Source organism: Cyprinodon variegatus, unplaced genomic scaffold (genome assembly GCF_000732505.1).
Source record: "Cyprinodon variegatus isolate N-32 unplaced genomic scaffold, C_variegatus-1.0 Scaffold1663, whole genome shotgun sequence".
Classification (NCBI taxonomy): Eukaryota; Metazoa; Chordata; class Actinopteri; order Cyprinodontiformes; family Cyprinodontidae; genus Cyprinodon; species Cyprinodon variegatus.
In genome coordinates, this window is record NW_015152116.1 from 50034 (window position 1) to 50676 (window position 643).

At 47.4% G+C, this 643-nt stretch overlaps 1 protein-coding gene across 1 annotated transcript in view; it reads right to left on the reverse strand.

The window, feature by feature from the left end:
* Positions 1 to 470: 470 nt before the first annotated feature.
* Positions 471 to 643, reverse strand: part of LOC107104239 (histone H1-beta, late embryonic-like) — a 3600-nt gene continuing 3427 nt past the window's right edge. The window contains exon 6 of the mRNA XM_015404199.1: positions 471 to 637. Coding sequence (XP_015259685.1) covers positions 471 to 637 — 167 coding nt within the window. The remainder of the gene's footprint in view (positions 638 to 643) is intronic.

Sequence of the window (643 nt, forward strand, 5' to 3'; positions counted from 1 at the left end):
ACCACTTATTTTGATGATCCACCCAGGAAAACATCCTCCACTACACCTTTAAAGGTGCAGGAGGAGACAAGCTATATTTTTGAACATACAACCATGCCTCTCCCTTCAGACCACCCCTCGAAACAACGCCTTCAAAACACATGAACGCGTATGCTGTCTGCTGCACGTTTAGAGCAGCTGAAGCGGCGCGTCGCACTGAGCTGGTAGGGAGAAACACTGATGATGCGGCATGATCACTCCTCTGATACAGTTGACACCTAAATTAACTTAAAATGTCAAAATCTGCCCGCAAAACATGTTCGCTTTTATTATTCTGGTGCCTGCAGTTTGGATTACGTACACGAAAAAGGCCTGATGCAGGAAATGCCAAAACCAGCTCCTTCACCTCGTTTAAAAATATATAAAACACACAAAAATGTAAAACTAAATTTTTATTGTAATCAAAACTGAAAATTAAAAATGTCATAGTGCTACTCCGTCTTCTTTGCTCGTTTGCCAGCTGCTTTGGACGCAGGCGCATCGCCGCCTGCTTTCGCTGCTTTGGACGCAGGCGCATCGCCGCCTGCTTTCGCTGCTTTGGACGCAGGCGCATCGCCGCCTGCTTTCGCTGCTTTGGACGCAGGCGCATCGCCGCCTGCTTTCG